Here is a 20,092-nt window from a genome sequence, read left to right on the forward strand (position 1 = left end):
AGGGCCTAGAAGAGGGTGGAACTGGGGCTGGTGAGGGTTCATTGAGCCCTTGGGCAGTTTGGGGAAGGCAGGGGTCAACAAGGGGGTTGAGCTTGGGGGGCAGGAACTAGAGCTAGGTCAGGGGTCTGAGGCCCAGAAGAGGAGAGGTGGGGGCTGCCGGGGGATCTGGGAGTCTGACGAGGACTTGGGGTTCAGTGAGGGACGTCCTGCCCAGCAGGTCCTGGTCCCGGCTTCTCTCACCCTCATGTCAGCCCCGGCCCCGCCCGGTGGCCCGCGGAGGACAAGGTCAGGATGCGTGTGAAGCCCCAGGGCCTGGTGGTGACTTCCAGTGCCGTGTGCAGCTCTCCTGACTACCTCCGGGAGCCCAAGTACTACCCCAGCGGCCCCCCCACCCCCCGGCCCTTGCTTCCCACCCGGCCCCCCGCTAGCCCACCTGACAAGACCTTCGCCCACACTTTCTCTGAGAACCCACGCCCACCCCCACGCCGGGACCCCAGCTCCCGGCGCCCACCAGTTCTTGCCAAGGGGGACGACTCGCTGACCCCGCGGGCCATCCGGCCCGTCTCACAGGCCCATTGCCCCACGCCCGCCGGGGACGGCAGCAGCTCCCAACGCCACTGGGACAACGGGCTGGTGAACCTGCGTCCGGTGGTGCAGCTGATTGACATCATGAAGGACCTGACGCGGCTCTCCCAGGACCTACAGCACAGCGGCGTGCACCTGGACTGCGGTGGTCTCCGGCTCAGCCGCCCGCCCGCCCCGCCGCCCGGCGACCTCCAGTACAGCTTCTTCTCCTCTCCCAGCCTGGCCAACAGCATCCGCAGCCCCGAGGAGCGGGCCACCCCCCACACCAAGTCCGAGCGGCCCAGCCACCCCCTCTATGAGCCTGAGCCTGAGCCTAGGGACAGCCCCCAGCCTGGCCAAGGCCATAGTCCCGGAGCTGCAGCTGCAGCCACTGGTCTGCCTCCGGAGCCCGAGCCGGATGGCCCTGATTACTCAGAACTCGCGGATGCCGACATCCTTAGTGAGCTGGCCTCGCTTACCTGCCCCGAGGCCCAGCTACTGGAGGCCCAGGCACTCGAGCCACCATCGCCTGAGCCAGAGCCTCAGCTCCTGGACTCCCAGCCCCGCTTCCTGGACCCACAGGCACTAGAGCCGCTCGGGGAAGCTTTGGAGCTGCCACCCCTGCAGCCTCTTGCTGACCCTCTGGGCCTGCCAGGTCTGGCTCTGCAGGCTCTAGATACCTTGCCCGACTCCCTAGAGTCACAGCTGCTTGACCCCCAGGCACTTGACCCCCTGCCCAAGTTGCTCGACGTCCCCAGTCGCCGTCTGGAGCCCCAGCAGCCCCTGGGACCCTGCCCGCTGGCTGAGCCCTTGCGCCTGGACTTGTGCTCACCCCACGGCCCCCCTGGACCAGAGGGCCACCCCAAGTATGCCTTGCGGCGCTCTGATAGGCCAAAGATCCTGTGTCGCCGGCGAAAGGCTGGACGGGGACGCAAGGCAGACGCTGGACCTGAGGGCCGCTTGCTGCCCCTGCCTATGCCTACAGGGCTGGTGGCTGCCCTGGCCGAGCCCCCGCCGCCGCCGCCTCCACCATCTCTTGCCCTGCCGGGCCCAGGCCCCCTCCCAGAGCTGGATCCCGAATCGTCCCAGCCCCCAGTGGTCTCCGCCCGCAAAAGCAAGTGCCGGGGCGTGCGGCGAATGGTGGTGAAGATGGCCAAGATCCCTGTATCGCTGGGGCGGCGTAACAAGACCACATACAAGGTATCGTCCTTGAGCAGCAGCCTGAGCGTGGAGGGCAAGGAGCTGGGGCTGCGCGTGTCCGCAGAGCCCACCCCGCTGCTGAAGATGAAGAACAACGGGCGGAACGTGGTGGTGGTCTTCCCGCCCGGGGAGATGCCCATCATCCTCAAGCGTAAGCGCGGCCGCCCTCCCAAGAACCTGCTGCTGGGGCCCGGCAAGCCCAAAGAGCCAGTGGTGGTGACGGCCGAGGCGGCCACGGTGGCGGCAGCCACCCTGGCCATGCCCGAGGTGAAGAAGCGGCGGCGGCGGAAGCAGAAGCTGGCATCTCCCCAGCCATCCTACGCGGCAGACGCTAATGACAGCAAAGCGGAGTACTCCGATGTCCTCGCCAAGCTGGCGTTCCTGAACCGCCAGAGCCAGTGCGCTGGGCGGTGCTCGCCGCCCCGCTGCTGGACGCCCAGCGAACCCGAGTCGGTGCACCAGGCACCTGACACCCAGAGCATCTCCCACTTCCTGCACCGCGTGCAGGGCTTCCGGCGGCGGGGTGGCAAAGCCGGCGGCTTCGGAGGCCGGGGCGGGGGCCACGCAGCCAAGGCAGCTCGATGCTCCTTCAGCGACTTCTTTGAGGGCATCGGCAAGAAAAAGAAAGTGGTGGCAGTGGCGGCAGCTGGGATGGGGGGCGCCGGCCTCACCGAATTGGGGCACCCACGCAAACGGGGCCGGGGGGAGGTGGACGCCGCCACTGGGAAGCCCAAACGCAAGAGACGGTCCCGGAAGAACGGAACTTTGTTCCCAGAGCAGGTGCCCAGCGGCCCAGGTTTTGGGGAGGTGGGTGCTGAGTGGGCCGGAGACAAGGCGGGTGGCTGGGCCCCTCATCATGGGCACCCAGGTGGGCAGGCTGGCCGAAACTGCGGGTTCCAGGGGACAGAGGCCCGGGCCTTTGCCTCCGCTGGGCTGGAGAGTGGGGCTTCAGGCCGCGGCAGCTACTACAGCACGGGCGCACCCTCGGGCCAGACGGAACTCAGCCAGGAGCGCCAGAACCTCTTCACGGGCTACTTTCGCTCGCTGCTCGATTCTGATGATTCCTCCGACCTCTTGGACTTTGCCCTCTCGGCCTCACGCCCCGAGTCCCGGAAGGCATCGGGCACCTACACGGGGCCCCCCACCAGCGCCCTAACTGCCCAACGTGGCCTGGCCACCTTCCCCAGCCGTGGAGCCAAGGCTAGCCCAGTGGCAGTGGGCAGCAGTGGGGCGGGGGCAGACCCCTCCTTCCAGCCTGTCCTGCCCACTCGCCAGACCTTCCCTCCAGGCCGGGCAGCGAGCTATGGACTGACCCCGGCCACTTCAGACTGCCGGGCTGCCGAGACCTTTCCGAAGCTGGCTCCCCCGCCTTCAGCCGTGGCCCGTTCACCTACTACCCACCCGCCCGCCAGCACCTACCCCCCTCAGTATGGTGGCTATGGGGCTGGACAAAGCGTCTTCGCTCCGGCTAAGCCCTTCACGGGCCAGGACTGTGCTAATAGCAAGGACTGCAGCTTCGCCTATGGCAGTGGTAACAGCCTGCCAGCCTCGCCCAGCAGCGCACACAGCGCCGGCTATGCCCCCCCGCCCGCCGGTGGCCCCTGCCTGCCACCCAGCAAGGCCTCCTTCTTCAACAGCTCTGAGGGGGCCCCCTTCTCGGGTTCAGCCCCGACACCCCTGCGCTGCGACAGCCGGGCCAGCACTGTCTCGCCCGGCGGCTACATGGTGCCCAAGGGCACCACAGCCTCCGCCACCTCCGCTGCCTCCGCCGCCTCCTCCTCCTCCTCCTCCTTCCAGCCCTCGCCCGAGAACTGTCGGCAGTTTGCGGGGGCTTCTCAGTGGCCTTTCCGGCAGGGCTACGGAGGCCTGGACTGGGCCTCGGAGGCTTTCAGTCAGCTCTACAATCCCGGTTTCGACTGCCACGTTAGCGAGCCCAACGTGATCCTGGACATCTCCAACTACACACCCCAGAAGGTGAAGCAGCAGACAGCCGTGTCCGAGACCTTCTCAGAGTCGTCCTCCGACAGCACCCAGTTCAATCAGCCCGTCGGGGGCGGCGGTTTCCGGCGTGCCAACAGCGAGGCCTCGAGCAGTGAGGGCCAGTCGAGCCTGTCCAGCCTGGAGAAACTGATGATGGACTGGAATGAGGCTTCATCTGCCCCCGGCTACAACTGGAACCAGAGTGTCCTCTTCCAGAGCAGCTCCAAGCCAGGCCGTGGACGGCGGAAGAAGGTGGACCTGTTTGAGGCCTCACACCTGGGCTTCCCGTCATCCGCCTCAGCCGCTGCTTCGGGCTACCCGTCCAAACGGAACACCGGGCCCCGGCAGCCAAGGGGTGGACGTGGTGGCGGGGCCTGCTCCGCCAAGAAGGAGCGGGGTGGGGCAGCTGCCAAAGCCAAGTTCATCCCGAAGCCACAGCCCGTCAACCCGTTGTTCCAGGACAGCCCAGATCTCGGCCTGGACTACTACAGTGGGGACAGCAGCATGTCACCACTGCCCTCACAGTCGAGGGCCTTTGGCGTGGGTGAGCGAGACCCCTGTGACTTCATGGGACCCTACTCTATGAACCCGTCCACACCTTCTGACGGCACCTTCGGCCAAGGCTTCCACTGCGACTCGCCCAGCCTGGGTGCCCCTGAGCTGGACAGCAAGCATTTCCCGCCACTGGCCCACCCACCCACGGTGTTTGATGCTGGCCTGCAGAAGGCTTACTCACCCACCTGCTCACCCACCCTGGGCTTCAAGGAGGAGCTGCGGCCGCCGCCCACAAAGCTGGCTGCCTGCGAGCCCCTCAAGCATGGGCTCCAGGGGGCCAGCCTGGGCCACGCAGCTGCAGCCCAGGCCCACCTGAGCTGCCGGGACCTGCCGCTGGGCCAGCCCCACTACGACTCCCCCAGCTGCAAGGGCACGGCGTATTGGTACCCGCCGGGCTCAGCTGCCCGCAGCCCACCCTATGAGGGCAAGGCGGGTACAGGGCTGCTGGCTGACTTCCTGGGCAGGACGGAGGCTGCGTGCCTCAGTGCCCCACACCTGGCCAGCCCACCGTCCACGCCTAAGGCCGACAAGGAGCCACTGGAGATGGCCCGGGCGCCCGGCCCACCCCGTGGCCCGGCTGCAGCCGCTGCTGGCTATGGCTGCCCACTCCTTAGTGACTTGACCCTGTCCCCCGTGCCGAGGGACTCGCTGCTGCCCCTGCAGGACACCGCTTACAGGTATCCAGGCTTTATGCCGCAGGCGCATCCTGGCCTGGGTGGGGGCCCCAAGAGCGGCTTCCTGGGGCCCATGGCGGAACCGCACCCCGAGGACACATTCACCGTCACCTCCCTGTAGTGCCAACTGAAGTGCCGACTGGACCGTGAGGTTTTGTTCCTGGGTGAGTCTGGGGATGCGGGCACACTGGGCAGAGGCTGGGGATAGAGGTAGGGGCCGGGGTGGGGTGGGGACAGCAGAGCTTGAGCAACGGCAGGAGGTGTAGAGATGAGCGGGAGGAGTAGATAGGATTTAAGGATAAGATTGGAGATCCAGGAACGGGTCTGGGTTAAGATATGGGGAGGAAGATGGGGTACCTGGGTAGGGAAACTGCAGGGGGCTTGGACATTCAAGGGGTCCTATTATTGAAATGGCCAGAGGGCCACAGACTGAATGGGACCACCTAGTTTAGTTCAGCAAGGATTTATTTCCCTTGTCTGTGCTAGGTCCTGGCCAGGGACCTCCTGGGTCCCAGGAAAACTCACTTACCACTTGACCTCTTGCGAAGGGAGGGCATTTGCATCCTCGTATGTGAGACCTGTGAAGGGAGAGGCACGTTGAACAAGATGATGCCAATCCCACCCCATCAAGGTGTGGCCCACATGTTTTCCTGACCCTGCCAGGCATCCCCATTTCCCTAGGAGTTTCATTTATACCAAGATGCGTTCTGTGCCAAGGATCAGGCTGAAGTGTGACCAGTAGGGCTTGGTCAGCCCTTGTACAGGGGGATTTACAAAATGGCAGAAGTGTCCTTTCCTGTTCTCCCAGGGTACCCCTGAAAGCTGTTTTTCAAAATACTTGGTCTGAGGCAGGCTCGGTATGGATAGGAACATGCAGGTGGGATTCCAGAAGGAGAGATGGGGTGCTGAGATCCTGCTGTCCCTGGGAGCCTGCAGGCAGTAGGTCTGTCCCCAGGCAGGATTTTATGACCATAGAAAAAGAATCCAGACCTACTGTTTTTATCAGGCACCATGATCTCATTAGTTGGGGTCACTGTTTTAGTATCCTTAGGATTCGGTATTTTAAAAAAGGAAAATAAAAGAGGGATAATGTCCCCAAAACAGTAAAAAGGGGTAGGAGACAAGGTTTGAGGAATAATTCTCTTGAACAACTTGCCCCCGAAATAGAGCCATAACTGGCCCATCAGATCCCAGATGTGTAGGTGGTAGGGTGTGGGCTGGGGGGAAGTTTCTCTTCCCTGAGAAACCCAAGGCAGTAACAGGACTTCTGATAAGCCCCAACCCTGCTCTGGGGAGGCCATTGGAAGCCAGGGTGACTCAGGGTCCTAAAGTCATCAGCAGTGGAAATTTATTAGCCCTCTCTGCCTGGCCCCCTCTCCCTGGGTGCCTGAAGGTGGCAAGGGGCAGCCTGTGGGAGTCTGGAGGTCTGGGAAATGTCCATTCCCCAATCACCCACCAACTTGCTACATGTCCTTGGCCAAACCTTGGCCCCTTAGTTGACCTCAGTTTTCTCATCTGTTCAAGGAAATTGACTTAGATAACCTCTTAGGTCCTTGCAACTCTGCATGACAGAGACAATGGACCCAACATTTTTTTTTTTTTTTTTTTTGGCGGCATATTTTCGCTCCTAATGAAGCCAGGCCAAGAGATTAAAATGGCCTTCCATTCCCCATGCGTCTCATTGCAAGCAACAGAGCTGAGATCTGAAACAGGCCAGGGAGAAGCTGCTTATGGTTTAAAATGTCAAACCCTTGATCCTTCTCACTGGAGGGGAGATATCTCATGGATAATCCAGAAATGTGAAATAATCCAAAAAAAAAAAAAAAAAGCCATTCCTCCCGAGCTCTGGGTGGGAAAATGGAACAGGCGTGGGGGCTGGGTGTTCGGGCAGGTCACAGCTCAGTGAAACACATAATGGAACCACCCAGTGAGGCCTGAACGCAGGCGGAACTGGGATGCCATCCAGCCCCACATTCTGGCCCTGCTCCCCACACAGAGTTTAGGAGTTGACAGCACTGTCCTCAAACCGATGCATTCAGTTATTCCAGAGACCTTTGTCCAGCACCCCATTGCATGCCAGGCATTGGGAGCACTGTAATGAGCAATAATAGGAGTCCTGGTCCTCGGGGAGCTTCCAGTCTAGAGGGCGAGACAGTAAACAGAATGGCACAAATAATTTGTTAATGACAGTTGTGGAAAGGACTGTGCAAGAGATGAAAAGACAAGAGGCCAAGAGAGCCTACAACCGGAGGGCCAGGCCTTAGAGCTGAGGCCTGAAGGCTGAGTGGAAGTCAGCTAGAAAGGAAGTGGGAAGGGCATTCTGGGCAGAGGGATCAGCAGCATGTAAAGCCCTGAGGAAGGAAGGAGCTCAGCTTTGAGGAACTGTGGGGAAGACAGTAATACTGAGTGATGGGGCCAGGTAGGCAGGGCCTTAGAAGAAATTTGAATAAATGGGAAACCTCAAGGAGTTTTCAGCAGGAATGACGGGGGTCCCATTGGACGGGGGCAGGTGTTGAAGGAGGGAGGCCAGCTGCAGTTGTCCGGGCAACGACGGTGGCTTGGACCAAGATGTGGGTAGTGCTGTCTCCCTAAGTTATCTGAGATGGCACCCAAGTGCCAGGGATTGATTGAAATCAATGTGAGAGTGAGGAAGAGTTAGGAATCTAGGGAAGAGGGAGAGTGGCAAGGAGGAAGAGTTAATAGAGGGAGCCACACTGTCAACAGAGGGCTTACACGGAGAGGGTGATGACGCGCTCGTTCGCCAAGAGGCAGTGAGCGCTTTTGACGCTGCTCACATCTCGAGCCCCTCCCTGCCCGTCCCAATGCCAGACACTGGGGTGACAAAGCAGACACAGCCGCTGTCCTCAGGGAGTTCAGCATCCACTTCGGGAAGCTAAAACAAGTACACAAAGAACTCGAGAACACCTGGTAGAAAGTGGCAGGTGCCCAGAGGCAGGGAGAAACAGAATGTGAATCAGGGAGGTGGGTGTTAGGGCAGAAATCACCCCCCCTCCCCCACCACTTTGGTGATTAAAAGGAACCCTAATTTGGTCCAGGCCCTTTATATAACATAGACTGCACAATAGCCTGGGGGCTGGGTCTGCCCCCACTGCCACCCATCAGAGCATGGAGGAGACAGGTGCAGCTTTGGAGCTTGCCCACTTTCAGTTAAGAGTGGAAGCCTGGTACTGCCCCCCCACCCCACAGCCTCCTAGCCTGGGTGCTCTTGCATACTGCTGCCTCACTCCCCCAGTTCCCCATCTGCAGAAGGAGGGGTCAGCTTGGATGATCCCTAAAATTCTTTCTGGGTATGACATTTTAAATAGATTTTGCAATTAGGGGGAGGGAGGGTGGCAGGAGGGAGCTCAACCTTGAAGAATAGGCAAGATTTGGACACCTAGAGACTAGGGGAAGGATTTTCCAGGTGGAGGGAACAGTGGACAAAGGCAGATTACCTCCCAATGTGAATTAAGAGGTGGAAACTCAGAGGAGCAGGGGAACAGGAGCCAACTGGTCTGGAAAGCTGTGGCTGATAGGCCAGAAAGGGGAGGGGGTAGGGGGTGGGCCTTGGACCCGTGCAGACATCTTCCCTGGCTCCCTAGATGGAAAGCAGAGCCAGACAGACTGGCTCTGCATTGTGCCCTTGTGGGCTGAAAATGGACCCTACTAGACCCTGAGGACAGGGGTGGGAGGGTGGGAAGAGCCCTCCAAGGTGTTCCAGAATTTCGAGTCCCCTTCCCTCCCCATTCCCTCTCAGGCCTGGATCTGAGGCCAGGAGAAATGTCACAGGTCGTCCAAGGTTATACCAGCTGGGGCCTGCACAGGGCAGAAAGCAGTTTCCAAGGCCACCATCCAGCCGGGGTCAGCAGGCATGCCCAGACCTGAGCCGGGCTCTGGCTGCTCAGGGCTTTGTCTGTCCATGTCTTGAAACCTCAAGAGGTCACTCAATCCTGCCCCTGGCTCTGAGCAAGAGGCCCTCATGTCAGGGGTCAGCCACTCTTGCCCTGCCTCTTCCCCACTCTGTACAAGCTTGTCCTCCCTCAGATCCTATCTCTTGCCTCTCCTGCACCATATCCAGGCCAGACCTTCTTGTTCTGAGCCCTCATTTCCTGGAAAGGTCATATCTTCGGAAACATGCCCTCTCACGTCCTGCTCTCCCAGCTCCCGGCATCCCCGTGGACCTGGGAGAACCCGAGGCAGCGGGGTGCTGAACTGGAGGGCGGTGGCTCCACAATGGGCCTCTGTGCAAAACCTGGTTCCATCCCTGCCCAGGTGTGTGGCCTGGTGAGTCACTGCACCTTTCTCTATCTCTTGTGAGAATGAAGTGAGATTACGCCTGAAGCACTTAGCCTCGTCCCTAGGACATAGTTCTGGGAACATGGTAAGCTCCTAGTTGATGGTTGGTAGGTGAATAGGCAGGTAGATAAGTACCTCCCCACAGCCTGAATCCTGGGGCCTCTGACTGTGTCTGAGTCACACACCTGACCTTTTCCTCCTTGCCTGGGACTGCCATGGCCAGCTCTCCTTCATATGCCTCCCAGCTTCCCTCCTAGTGTGTATTCTAGTGTGGCCTTGGGAGGGAAGCTTTGAAGTACCACTTGGTTCTTTGTCTTAGCAACTAGGCTGAGTCCCTCCCTAGAGGGAACCCAAGGACAAGGTGAGTCATGGGCCCCGCCCTTAGCGTAATGGGCAACAGGACCCAGACTCAAAAATGCCTTGTATCAGCTGGAAACCCTGTCCACATAGTTATCCACACCAGTCCTCACTTCTGGGGCAGATAATCTGGAAAGCATTTCCTTGTGACTTTGTAATACGTCATGATTTTTCTCCCGGCAGATTTATTGTCTTTGTCATCATAACCTTCGCTGCCATGGTGCCCTCTGTTTATGCTGGAGGGCAGGGAAAAGTAAGTTAACTCTGTGTTCAACACACACGCAGTGCTCTGGGCCAGACACTGCATTCGGGCCGGGGGGGACCATTAAATCAGAGAGCCCTGCCCTCCTGGAACTGGCATCCTATAAACAGGTGTTCATTAGAGACCTCCTTGTGAACGTCCCTCTCCAGGTGAGGGACTGAAACGTCCCCACAAGAAATATCAGTGACCACCCTCTTGAAGTATTTGAGCAGAGCAGGCAGTCAGAGCTTCCTGGAGGCAGGAGATGGGTCCTGAGCAAATTTGAGGCTCCAGAGGCTGTAGCCCTAGCTCAGCCTCCTGGGTCAGTGCAACTGTTACCTACTAGGTCACTGCCCCTACCGCCCCTACCGCCCCCCACCCTGGTCCGTTCTTCCCACCGTGGCTGCTTAGTTCCTTTTCCTTCACTATCTTTGTGTGCACGGTGTCAAAACCCCCAAATATTTATTGAATGAATTAATTAAAACACAAGTCATCCTGTGCCTCAATTGCTTTACACCTTTCGATTCTGTCCCTCTCTCACCAGCCTCCTTGCTTATAAAATAAAGGCCCAACTTCCTAGCATGGTATTCGAGATATTCAAGGCTTCAGCATGGCACCTTTATCAGCCTGACCTTCACGCACGCACTCCTCACAGGGGCAGCTCCTTACCCACCCTAGAGAATGTGTTGAATTAGGAGGGGCTCTTTCCTGAATGTACCCCGTGCCTTTGCTCTCATTGTTCACTGGCCTGGGCTGCCCTTTCCTATCCACCATCCACCTCCCACCTGTCAGTTCCTATCTTTCACTCAGATGTCGCCTCCTCCAAGAAGCATTCCAGGATCCTTCCCAGGCCAAATTAATCTCTAGCCTGTTATGCACCCATGACAGCCCTTTCTGGGAATGTCCTCCTCACCACGCCATCAACGCCTTTACCAGTTACTCATCTCAGCACTGCCCCCCTCCCCTCCCCAGTGCCTCATCATACCAGGTTCATTTCAGAGGTCAGGACTGTGTGTGTGTGTGTGTGTGTGTGTGTGTGTGTGTGTGTGTGTGTGTGTGTGTGTTGATAACGATTCAAAGAAGAGCTTGTAGAATAGAATTGTGAGAGAAAATTAGGGCAATGAAGGGGTGTGTAAATAATTCAAACTTACAGGGCTAGCTGGGCCTTTGGAATTCTCTAAGTATAGACTCTCCTAGTTTACAGAGGGAAAGGGACTCACCAGGGGACTGCCAGCCATAGTCAGTGAACTGTGGAAGGGTCTGGAATCACCCAGTTCCACTGTTCTTGCCCTTTTCTCAGCCTCCACTTCCTTCATGTGTCCAGCACATACCCAGCAGCACCCATCTTTACATGCAGCACCTCCCACCTGGGGCGGGGCACGCATTGCTTCCTCCCAGGATAGGCAACAAATGTGGGGCTCTGAGCGGTGAGAGGCACACGCAGGGTCACACAAGGTTATTAGGTGGCCATTAATGTGAACCCTTTTGAGTCCCACTGTCAAGTACTTTAGGCCCCCTCTGTGCCCAGCAGTGCAGGAGGTGGGGAGGGGGGCTCCTCTTGAAAAAAGAAAGCTTGACAGAGCTGGAGTTTCCTAGTGACATAGATTTTGAAAACGTCTCCAAACTAGGGGGAAAGCCCCACACACCCACACTCCACAGCCTCTCCATTCCCAATTGGGAGTCTGATCCCACAGTAAATTCCAAGTCCACCCTACTTGGGGTTTCTCTGCCTGTCAGTATAGTCTGACCCCCAAGGAGGCAGTTTCCCCTCCACATTTAAGGGACCTGTGGACCTGGCTTGGCCTGAAAATGTCAGAGGTGGCAGACGAGTTTTTGGGCAGCTGTGGTTTGCCTCTAGCCCCTTGTCTTTGGGGCACCACCTCAGTGCCTGAAGGTGTCTTACCTCACCTGGTGGACCGCCTTTTGCAAACATAGAAACTGAAGTCCAGAGAGGGAAGGGGCTTGCTCTGGGTTGCACAGCAAACCAGTCTTTCAAATTCAAATGCCCTCTCTTTGCCTTCTGCTCAGTGGATGTTGCTTCAGGTTGAGACTCCCTTCTGGAGAGCAGAGGCTATGTCTATTTACCGCTGTCTTCCAGTTCTCAGCTCATGGCCAGGCGGTTAGTGGATATGAATACGTGTTTGCTGGTTGCTTAAGTGAGTGCACAAATACATGCTCCTCTTTTGGGGAGAACAACTCCTTCTGTGGACAGCCTGATTTATATCTGATCTGCAACACTTTTAACCCCAGCTCAGCTATCCCTCTGTGTCCCCAGAGCCAGCCCCCACCGACAGGCAAAGACCACTTAATGCCTTGGCACCTCAGACTGTAAAACTGCTGGGGCATGAGGACTCAGTGGAATGTGGCTCTGTGGTGGTTCATTATGGAAGCACTAAAAGGTTAAGCCTTATGAACAGTGGCTGGTGTCCTGGGAGGCCAGGTGCATGCTGGCATTGGGGATCGAGAGGTACCGCACAAAGGTCTCTGCCCTGGAGGAGCAGGGTAGGGAATGACAAGTGCACCAGTAGCTATGGTAACAGGGTGTCTAAGGAGGCGTCCTGGAGGTGTGCAAGACCTGAGCTGGACTTTAACACACTGCACAGACTTAGATCAGTCATCACTCATCATTCAGTCAACACATATTCTTGACCCCTCCATGTCCTGGGCGCTGTGCTAGCAGTGAGTTGAAGAGGCACAGCCCTTCCCTGCCAAGGCTGAGTTAGATGCACCCTCTGTGTGCCCTGAACCCCTCAGGGCCTCCCTGGGGCTATTCCCCATCTCCCTGCATGCCAGTGACGTGGCATGGGGCCTGCCTTCCCTCTGCTCTGTGAGCCCCTCAACGGCAGGGACCAGATCTGTTTGTTCTCCACTTTGTCTCCAGTGCCAAGCACTGGGCTGCCTGGCCTTTTGGCATCAGTTCTGTTTTGCAGAGAGTTGAACCTAGTGAGGCCAGAGTTCTACACAGCCGCAGCAGTCCCCTTCCCCCACCTGCCAAGAACTCCTGGATTTTGATCCCTTCCCCACCCCACTCTCCTGACCATCCTCCAGATTGTGCCAGAGTCTCAGGCTGGCCAAGTCATGAAAGCTGGGGAGGGCGGTAGGAGGAGGAAGGTGAGACAGCGATGGGCGGCTTAGTAGAGGGTGAGAAAGCCTCCCTGCTGCCTGGCCGCCGGGCACCGTGCAATAGTTCTGGCAGGAGCCGCCTGCTGGGCTGAGATCACCATGGAGACCTGGCTTGGAGAGGGTCACTGGCAGTGGCTAAGGGCTGGAAGGGGCGGGGGCGGTAGGGATTTGTGCACAGGCTTCCAGCCTGCCCCAGGGCCCTTGGGGCGAGCAGTGGAGGAGGCTGGGGTTCTGGGGTTCAGCACAATGAACTTGCCAAGTGGTTTGGAGCAGCCTGTCCTAAAACTCTCCCTCTTGTCACCCAGCACATTGCATCTGTCACCCCAACAGAGGTCCCTCCTTAGCTTGGCAGGTGTTCTTCAACTGCAGGAAAATCGCCCTGCAGATGGATGCCCCTTACCCCTACAGCCAGACCTGTCACTCCAGATATTATAGACCTGCCCCCCAATGAATAGAACTGTCTCTACAGTTGTTCCTATTTGTCACCCAACTGGGGAGAGCTGACATCCATCCCAACAGAATACTCCCTGCCTCACAGCTGCTTTTCTACTGATCACCCCGATGGTAATACATCTGTCACCCTAACAGGCACCCTAACAGGCACACCTACTATTCCATCCTCTCAACTGCAGGAGACCTGACAGCTCAACAAAGGCACAGGGCTCACCCTCCCTCTCACGCCTCTGCTTGCCGCCTTGTCCAATACACCGGGCAGGGTGCTGCTCCTGCCGCTGTGGGAACCCACCTGGTTCCCTGGCCCCTGGGGGAGTCCTGGCAAGTCCAGCCTCAGGACAAAAGTCGTCCCCAAGGCTAACTACGCAGCAGACAGTAGCCAAAGCTGAACAGAATTTAAATGTGGTCCTGTTGGGAAGGGAAGCCAAGAAGGAGTACAAGGAACGGAGGCTTTCTGTCACCACCTGGTCTGCGTGGGCATGGGGGAGGCTGATGGGATCACTAGGAGCCTCGGGGGTGGCTTTTCCGCCCCCACCACCCCTTAATTCTGGTGCGCTTGGAGAAGAGGACCAAACCCCAAAAGCTGAAGGTTCGTGGCTTGGGCATCTTTGGCTACGTTCTTACTCACCCCTGCAGAGCTGCAAATCCAGAGGGTCTAGCCAAGCTTAGGGGGCTGGGTAGGGAAGTCAGATTCCCAGAACCCCACAAATGTAATTAGGGCCATCCAGGAAATGGGGATACTTTGGGCCTCGAGCATCCGGTGATTGTGAGATTGGGGTTTCTGAGCTTCAGGAAGGTTCAGCCACACATAGGTGACATTGTGCTGGACAATTTTTTTATTCCTTTGTTCAGACAGACTTCCTCATCACCTCAGCTCTCAGAGGAACAGAATGGCATTGGTGCGGGCTGTGGAGAAGGTTGGATTTAGAAGAAATTAAAGCAGCAGCTCACACCTGTGCTGTGCTAAAGCCATGTCTTCCTCATTATGTCACTCCAACGGCCTTGGGAGAGTCACTAAGCTCATTGTTCCACGAGGCAGCTAAGGCTTGCAGAGTGGGATTGGCCAAGCCTGGGGACAATAATAACAAATAGTAATTAGTATAATTTGTTATGCATCTAAGTGCCAGGCTTTACCTGCATCAGACCATTGACTTCCCAGGGCACTTCCAGAGGCTCCCAGAGGTTCAGGGACTTGCCCAAGGTCATAGCCCTTCGTTGGTGGTGCTGGCACTTGAACTCAGCTGAATCTCACTCCAGAGCCCAAGTTCTCAACAAATTCCACCGCCTGGGACATCTCACCCAGCACACCCTTATCTTCCCAGGGGTGTCGAGCTTGTGCACACACCTGTCTTACAGGTGGGAAAACTGAGTTCAGGGAGCACTAGATAGAGGCTGTCGCCCCATTGCATGGGGACGGTTTTGAAGCTTAGGAAGCAGAATCCTGGTCAGAACTGGCTGGGGACACATGGGGAGTCCCACCCTTCGCCTCTCTTTTCTCAAGCTCAGTGTTTGTACCTGCCACTGACCTCTGCCTCTTCTCTTGTGTTTCTTTGCAGCTTTCAGAAAACCAACGCCAAGACCCCTCCCAGCGTCCGCCTCGTCCTCTGGCAGGAGCGCCTGCCCCTCTGCCTCCCGTCCCACCCTGCCCCATTTGCACCCCCTGCAGCCCCATCTTCCCCCGCCCCTCCCTGCCCATCTCCTTCACGCAGAAGCCGAAGGTGAGCCCTTTCTGCACAAAACCAGCAATTGTAAATACTTTTTAAAAATGTACAAAACTTAAAAACAAAACACAGTTTTAGAAAAAGACAAAAAAAAAGAGAGCGAGAGAGCGAGAGTGTGCAAGAGGTTGCAAGCGGGGTCCCGAGGTGTCCAGAGCCCCTGCAAGTATGCACTGAGAAATTTATCTACAGGTCGTGTGACAAAAATGAACAATATCCTATTTATTGTATATACTGTTTTATTATAAATCGTGGATTGTATATTGCATTCTGTAAACCTGCTGTGGTCCCGTGGTGTGCAAATTCGCATGGTTGGGGGGAGGGAGAAGAACCTCTTGCGGGAGCTTTTTTTTTTTTTTTTCCTTATTTTTCACTCTTTTGGGTTTTCTCTTCTGTTGTTGTTGTTGTTTTCTGTTGGCAGGACACACCCAAAGATCCAAGTTTGTATTAAAAAAGAAATGAAAAAAAGAAAAAAACAAAAAAAAAACAAAAAAACAACAACTTGTGTCTTGTGAAAGGGAGTGAATGGGGGTGGGTGGGGTGGAGTGGGGGATGGAAGGGACATGGCTGGGATTTGTCACCAGCCACCAGTTCCCCAGTGGAGCTGACATACCTCTATGTGCTCCTTCGCCTGAGTTCTACCTTCTGCCTGAGATCTAAGTCACCTTTGCATCTGGGTCCCCCACCCCATTCCACCCCAAGTTCTGAGTCTCCCCTGCCTCTAGGTCCCCCAGTCTGATTTCCTTGGTCCCTGAGCTACCCATTCTACCTCTTATACCCCACCCCACCCCGATTCCACTCTAGGCCTTGGGTCTCCCCTCACTCTGAGCTCCATGTTCTTCCTAGGGCCCCCTGGCTCCTGGTCCATGTATTCTGTCCCAGGTCTAGAGCTTCTATTCTGCCTCTTGGACTTTGGTTTTGCTCTACATCCTAGGTCTCCCCTGCCTCTGGGTTCCCCATTCTCTCCCAAAGCCAGGACTCCCTTTCTCTGGACCCTTTTTTTAGGTCTCCTCTGTCTCTCTCCAAAGTTTAGAGTTTCCTGCTGCTAGGACCCTATTCTCGTCTCTCTGAAAATCCTCCATTATGAGCCAGGACTGGGTCTCTCCAGCTTCTAGACTCTTTCATTCATCCTAGGTCCCAGGTCCTCTGCCTCTGGTCCCTTCAGGTGTCCCAAGTCTCTCCAGCCTTTGGACCCCACAGTTCTATCCTGATTTGGGGACAGTCACCCCAAATTTTCTTTTTCTGCCCTCCACTTTTTTTTCCACACTAAACCCCAAATGCTGGATGTGTGTTCCCTCCCAGTGTTTGTGCCTATTTCTGGTGGGCTGGGAGGGCTGTACTGTTTCCCATCATCTGACCTTGATGAAGTCTTGGCTGGTGGCCCCCTCAAAGTACCCACCTTGGGCTTCCTGGTCTCTAGGAAGCAGTTTCTCTGGGTCGATTTTATGTTAAAGCTCTACCGAATGTGGCTTCTCCATGGCCCTCCTCACCCAAACTCAGACACCAAGGGACGTCCAGGCTGGGGAAAGCCTGAGGAACCCTTGGTCCAAGGGAAAGACAACCCCTACCTTCTGCCACCCCTGTCTGAGAGAAGAGGCAAAAGGACTCAGACAAGAGGGTCCCCTAAAACCGCAGCTTCTGTTGGATATAAAGGCTGGTTCACCCATCAAGTCTCCATGCTTCTCCAACACTCAGAGATGAGACGCCATCACTGCCCTCCCTGTCTGCTGAGGGAGGCGCCATCAACACTACACTCAAGCTTGTGACTCAGTATGGGGCTAGGAGTGGGGCAAAGAGCAGTGGGACCCGAATGGGCTGGGCAGGGGAGCTTCCCAGAGGAGGATAAGTTAAAGAGCCAAGGCAACTGTCCTGGGCAGAAACATGGGAGTTCCCAGAGGAGAAAGGAGCCTGTGTGAAGACTGGAGGTGTGAGAGGGTGGCAGGGGGTGGAAGCCACACAGTTAAGTCTATTTGGCGTCGACACTGTGTGTTTGGGGAACGGAGAGGACTTTGGCAAGGTCACTATGGGGCAGGGTGGAGGCTGGTTGGAGGGACCAGACCGGAAGGCCAGGTTGGGCAAACCCAAGAGCTTCCTTCAGGGAGAAAATCCATGTGTTCCGAGGTGGGAAGCTGTCCAGGTGGGATGGGCAGAGGTGGAGGCTATGAGAGGATTAGGGTTCTTGGAGGGGTGGGGAGGTGGCTGGGAGGGGATTATTCACCGAGAAGGGATTGGGGTTCAACAAGATGAGTCTTGAGAGAGGCAGGAAGGACAGTGAAGGGTCGTGGGTCCTGGGGCCTAGGAATGGGGAGGAAAGACCAGGAAGGAAATGGAAATTTAGGGAAGTCATTGTGGCACTGCAAGGGGATTGGGGGCTCCTGAACTTGTGCTGGAAAGAATGGGGACTCCCTGCGGAGAGGGGTTTAGGGGAGGGAACTCTGAGATGATTTCCAGGATGGGAGGGAGGTCTAGTGAGGAGGGTGGGGGTGGGGGTTCAATGAGAGGTGAAGGGAGAGGTCATTGAGAAAATGGGAGCTCTGAGAGGGAAGGGGTCTCAACCAGGGGGTCTGTGGCTTAAGGGTGTGTGGGGAGAGGTGTCTTTTGGAGACTAGGCTCGGGGACATCTGCCAGGGCCCATCCTTTGGACTAGAAGGTGCTCCGTGCACTTAGGCTCTGGGACTTCTTGGGAAAGGTCAACAGAGACCCTGCCCAGGTGAGTGGGGCAGGGCTGGGCGTCCCCTGTCCTGGTCGGTTCTTTTCACAGTTTGGGGTCCTGCCAATCGACAGTCCCTCACCCTATCCCAGAATCCATCAATGCAACGTGATTCCGGGATATTTGTGTTATTTCTCAAAACAGTCCTTGAGGTAGAGAAAGATATTGACCTCACTGCGGATGAGAAGCCGGGTTCAGAGACATGGAGTAAGTAACTTGTCCAAGATCACATGAGAAGCAGCAGAAGAGAGCTGGCCCAGGGTCTGACTCTAAACCCTTGCTCTTTCATAACAATTTAAAGGGAAAATAGTCTGCTTGTAAAAGTCATCCAAAAATCAATCCACTCTATAACAACATTTTTAAATGACAGAAATAATACCAAATAATTATATGGCACTTACTATGTACCAGGCACTGCTCTAAACACTACGTGCTTTAGCTCATTTGATCTCCACAATGATCCTTATGAGATTTTATTATAACTATTATTATTATCCCATTTTACAGAAATTGAAATGCAGACAGGTCATTTGCAAAGACCATTCAGCAAATAGTGGCACTGAAATTCAAACCAAGCTGGTTCTCCAGGCTGCTATTCACTGTAGGTAAAAGTGAAAGCTGGGTGCACTGGTGATTGATTGGTAGAATGCTTACCTGTCGTGTGGCCCAGGTTCAATTCCTGGCCCATGCACCAATTAAAAAAAAAAGTGAAAGCCCATCCACATCCTTGGTTAAACCCACGTGTCAACAAATCAGTGGTCCCCAACCTGGTTGAAGATAAGAATCACCTGGAGAGCTTCAAAAAATGCTGATGCTCAAGTCTATACCTAAAGACTGATTTTATTGGTCATGGGACCTGGGCAATTGGGATTTTTCAAAGCTCCCCAGGTGGTTATATTGTGCAGCCAAAGTTGAATACCTCTAATGTAGCTGGGGTGCTGTGTGTTTGCACCCAAGCAGCCACATGTGCACACTTACCTGTTAAGTGTTGTCCTGAGTGTGGGGACACTTGAGTGTCCCTGAGTGTATGAAACTGCTTGTGTGTACACCATGGTGTTTTTCCATTAGTGTTTTTCACTCTGAATGGTTGTGAATTATGATGGGTGTTTGGGATGTGACTGGGTTCTCCCAGGGACCACCAGGCTCCGGGCACTGACTCAAGCACTTGGGGATACAATAGTGAACAAGACAGGCGGGGTTCCTGCCTTCGAGTGTGTAGTGTGATAAAGGTGACCAATTTGAGTGACTTCCTCTGAATGGCAGGGGTTTGGAGACTGTTGGCAAAGGAGAAAATGGCTGGTTGGGAGAGTTTTTAGCAAGGTGAGAGACTTGCTGTGTAACTGTGCAGATACATTTGAGAAACGTAGACAGGATGTGTTTCTGGGATTGAACAAGTGTGGCCGATTGTGTGGTATGTGTGTAAAGTTGTGCATGATCTGAGCCTGTGAAAATGTGGGCAACAGTGTGTGTGTGGAGGTGATGGGGGAGGGCTATGGGCAAGGTAGATAGTAGTCTAGAACACACACACACACACACACACACACACACACAACCAATTGTGGGGAGGAAGCTGGGTTTCAGCCCAAGGCCCTGGTTCCAGGGCCAGGCAAACTCTGCTTTGGGTATGTGGGGGAGGTACAGCTGGGGCTAGAAACTCAAGAGTGGGAAGGAGGGAGACAGGGAGGTAGGAAGGGGACCACATCCTTGATCTCCAGTCTACCTCAGCAGTTTCCAACTGGGTGCTCGGGGTGTCCTCGTGTGTCTGAGTCTCCAGGTCCCTGCTTCTCCAGGTCTCCCTGTCTCTGATGTACAGATCTTGGCATCTATGTTTTTCACCTCTGGGGCACTGAGGCTGATCACATGACTCTGGGTCACCGCCCCTCCAGCCTCCTTGGCTCTCTCTCTGTCTCCTTCCATGTCTCCCTGTCTCTGCCTCCATGTCGGCGTCTGTCTCTATGTCCTTCCCTGTCCTTGCAGGTTGGGGGAAGGGACTCAGTGCTCAGGGAGCAGGTGTCCGCTCACTCAGGCAGCAGGGAGTGAAGCCGAGGAGGGCATCGAGCCAGCAGTCCCTGGACACACAGCCACACTCCAGGACACATACTCAGGGCACTCACAGGAACACACAGTGCCATCCGTGGAGAGGCGGGCTTCTGAGGACATTCACAGAGACATACACGGAGGTACACAATTCAACACAGAACCACACCCAGAAATGCACAAA

The 20,092-nt window shown here is 56.1% G+C and overlaps 1 protein-coding gene across 6 annotated transcripts in view; it reads left to right on the forward strand.

Annotated features, from left to right (window-relative positions):
* Nucleotides 1-15,422, forward strand: part of AHDC1 (AT-hook DNA binding motif containing 1) — a 62,953-nt gene extending 47,531 nt beyond the window's left edge. For all 6 annotated transcript variants that reach the window (XM_077150658.1, XM_077150654.1, XM_077150655.1 and 3 more), the window contains 2 exons: nucleotides 218-5,137; nucleotides 15,000-15,422. In XM_077150658.1, coding sequence (XP_077006773.1) covers nucleotides 292-5,094 — 4,803 coding nt within the window. In that variant the 5' untranslated portion in view covers nucleotides 218-291 and the 3' untranslated portion in view covers nucleotides 5,095-5,137; nucleotides 15,000-15,422. The remainder of the gene's footprint in view (nucleotides 1-217; nucleotides 5,138-14,999) is intronic.
* Nucleotides 15,423-20,092: the final 4,670 nt, after the last annotated feature.

Source organism: Tamandua tetradactyla, chromosome 2, assembly GCF_023851605.1.
Source record: "Tamandua tetradactyla isolate mTamTet1 chromosome 2, mTamTet1.pri, whole genome shotgun sequence".
In the NCBI taxonomy this organism is placed as follows: domain Eukaryota; kingdom Metazoa; phylum Chordata; class Mammalia; order Pilosa; family Myrmecophagidae; genus Tamandua; species Tamandua tetradactyla.